At 36.8% G+C, this 1,516-nt stretch overlaps 1 protein-coding gene across 1 annotated transcript; it reads left to right on the top strand.

Moving 5' to 3' along the window:
• The first annotated feature begins 277 nt into the window (after positions 1-277).
• Positions 278-1,204, top strand: LOC147700786 (olfactory receptor 1G1-like). The gene has a single exon (XM_086929231.1). The coding sequence runs from the start codon at positions 278-280 to the stop codon at positions 1,202-1,204; it is 927 nt and encodes a 308-aa protein (XP_086785357.1).
• Positions 1,205-1,516: the final 312 nt, after the last annotated feature.

Here is a 1,516-nt window from a genome sequence, read left to right as displayed (position 1 = left end):
GTGCTAGAGACTGCCTTTCCCAGTTTTGTGAGCAGCACTCTCAGTGTCCCAGGTCTAGGAAGAAAATATAGTTCATCAAGAAAAGTGGAATTGCACTTTAGATGAGGAGAGAACAAATAATAATACATGTTAGAATAGTACCTCTGTGCTCACAATGTTTCATTTAATAGTTTTATGTTTTGTTAATGCCTAGTAGCAATCAATCAAATCAATTAACTTCATTTTTTATTATCCACAGGGTATCTTCAATTTCTAGCATTGCTGCATTGCTTGATAAATGAATAAAGAAAATCTGAGCTCCCCTGAATATTTTTTAATCGTTGGACTTTCAGATATTCCGCAGTGGCAAATTCCACTTTTTGTTGCATTTTTAATAGTTTACCTGTTAACTCTAGTAGGAAATCTTCTGATTCTTACAACAACGTACTCAAACTCACATCTGCACACACCTATGTACTTCTTCCTGGCACATTTGTCCTTTCTTGATATCTCTTACGTCACAGTCCTTTTTCCACAGATGCTAGCCCACTTCTTTCTGGATGGCATACTGGTGTCTTTTACTGAATGTCTACTACAACTGTTTTTTTACCTAGGCATGTTAACGGTTGAGGTTCTCATTCTTACAGTCATGGCTTATGATCGGTATGTTGCTATCTGCAATCCTCTGCGTTACATGACCATCATGAACAAGGCTGTGTGCATGTGTGTGGCTTCTGGGAGCTGGGTAGTTGGTCTTATTCATGCAGTTCCACATATTGTGCTTGTGTCCAAACTCTCGTTCTGCAATTCCCACACAATTAACCACTTTTTCTGTGATTTGGCAGCCCTGTTGACAATTTCATGCAGTGACACTTTCAGCAATGAGACACTTATTTACATCAGTGGAGTTGTAATAGGAATTACGTCATTCATTTCAATCATCATATCTTATAGTAAAATTGCTGCCTCAATTATGAAAATCAAATCCAAGAGTGGGAAGGACAAGGCCTTCTCCACGTGTGCCTCCCACCTCACTGTGGTTGTTTTATTCTTTGCATGTCTCTCTTCTACGTACATGCGGCCGACATCCACATATTCAACTAAGAACAACAAGATAATGTCTTTGTCATATGTCGCTGTTACTCCACTGTGTAACCCAATTATATACTGTTTGAAAAATACAGAGTTTAAAAAAGCTCTGAGGAAATCAAAGAAAGCAACGTAATGTATGATACTGCAAGAAGGCTGCATAATTTCAAAGTGCTAAACCAATGAAAAAGAAACTCATTTTCTAAACTGCTATTGTAATACAATTACATCCACTGATGTATTGATCCCAAACTGTTTATGTTTTTCCAAAGTTCAGTCTTGTTGCAAGTGTTTTAGAAGGAGGTTTATTGAATAAAGGATTTCCAAAGACACAACCATTTAATTGCAGAACAGTTTCACAACAGAAGTGGTTGTAGAAATGTTAATAAAAGCAACATTATTATTTTAAATCATGAATATAAAGATCTCAGTGTCACAGCAACTTAAC

This window comes from Lissotriton vulgaris, chromosome 7 (assembly GCF_964263255.1).
Source record: "Lissotriton vulgaris chromosome 7, aLisVul1.2, whole genome shotgun sequence".
NCBI lineage: Eukaryota > Metazoa > Chordata > Amphibia > Caudata > Salamandridae > Lissotriton > Lissotriton vulgaris.
This window is presented reverse-complemented; position numbering and strand designations above follow the sequence as displayed.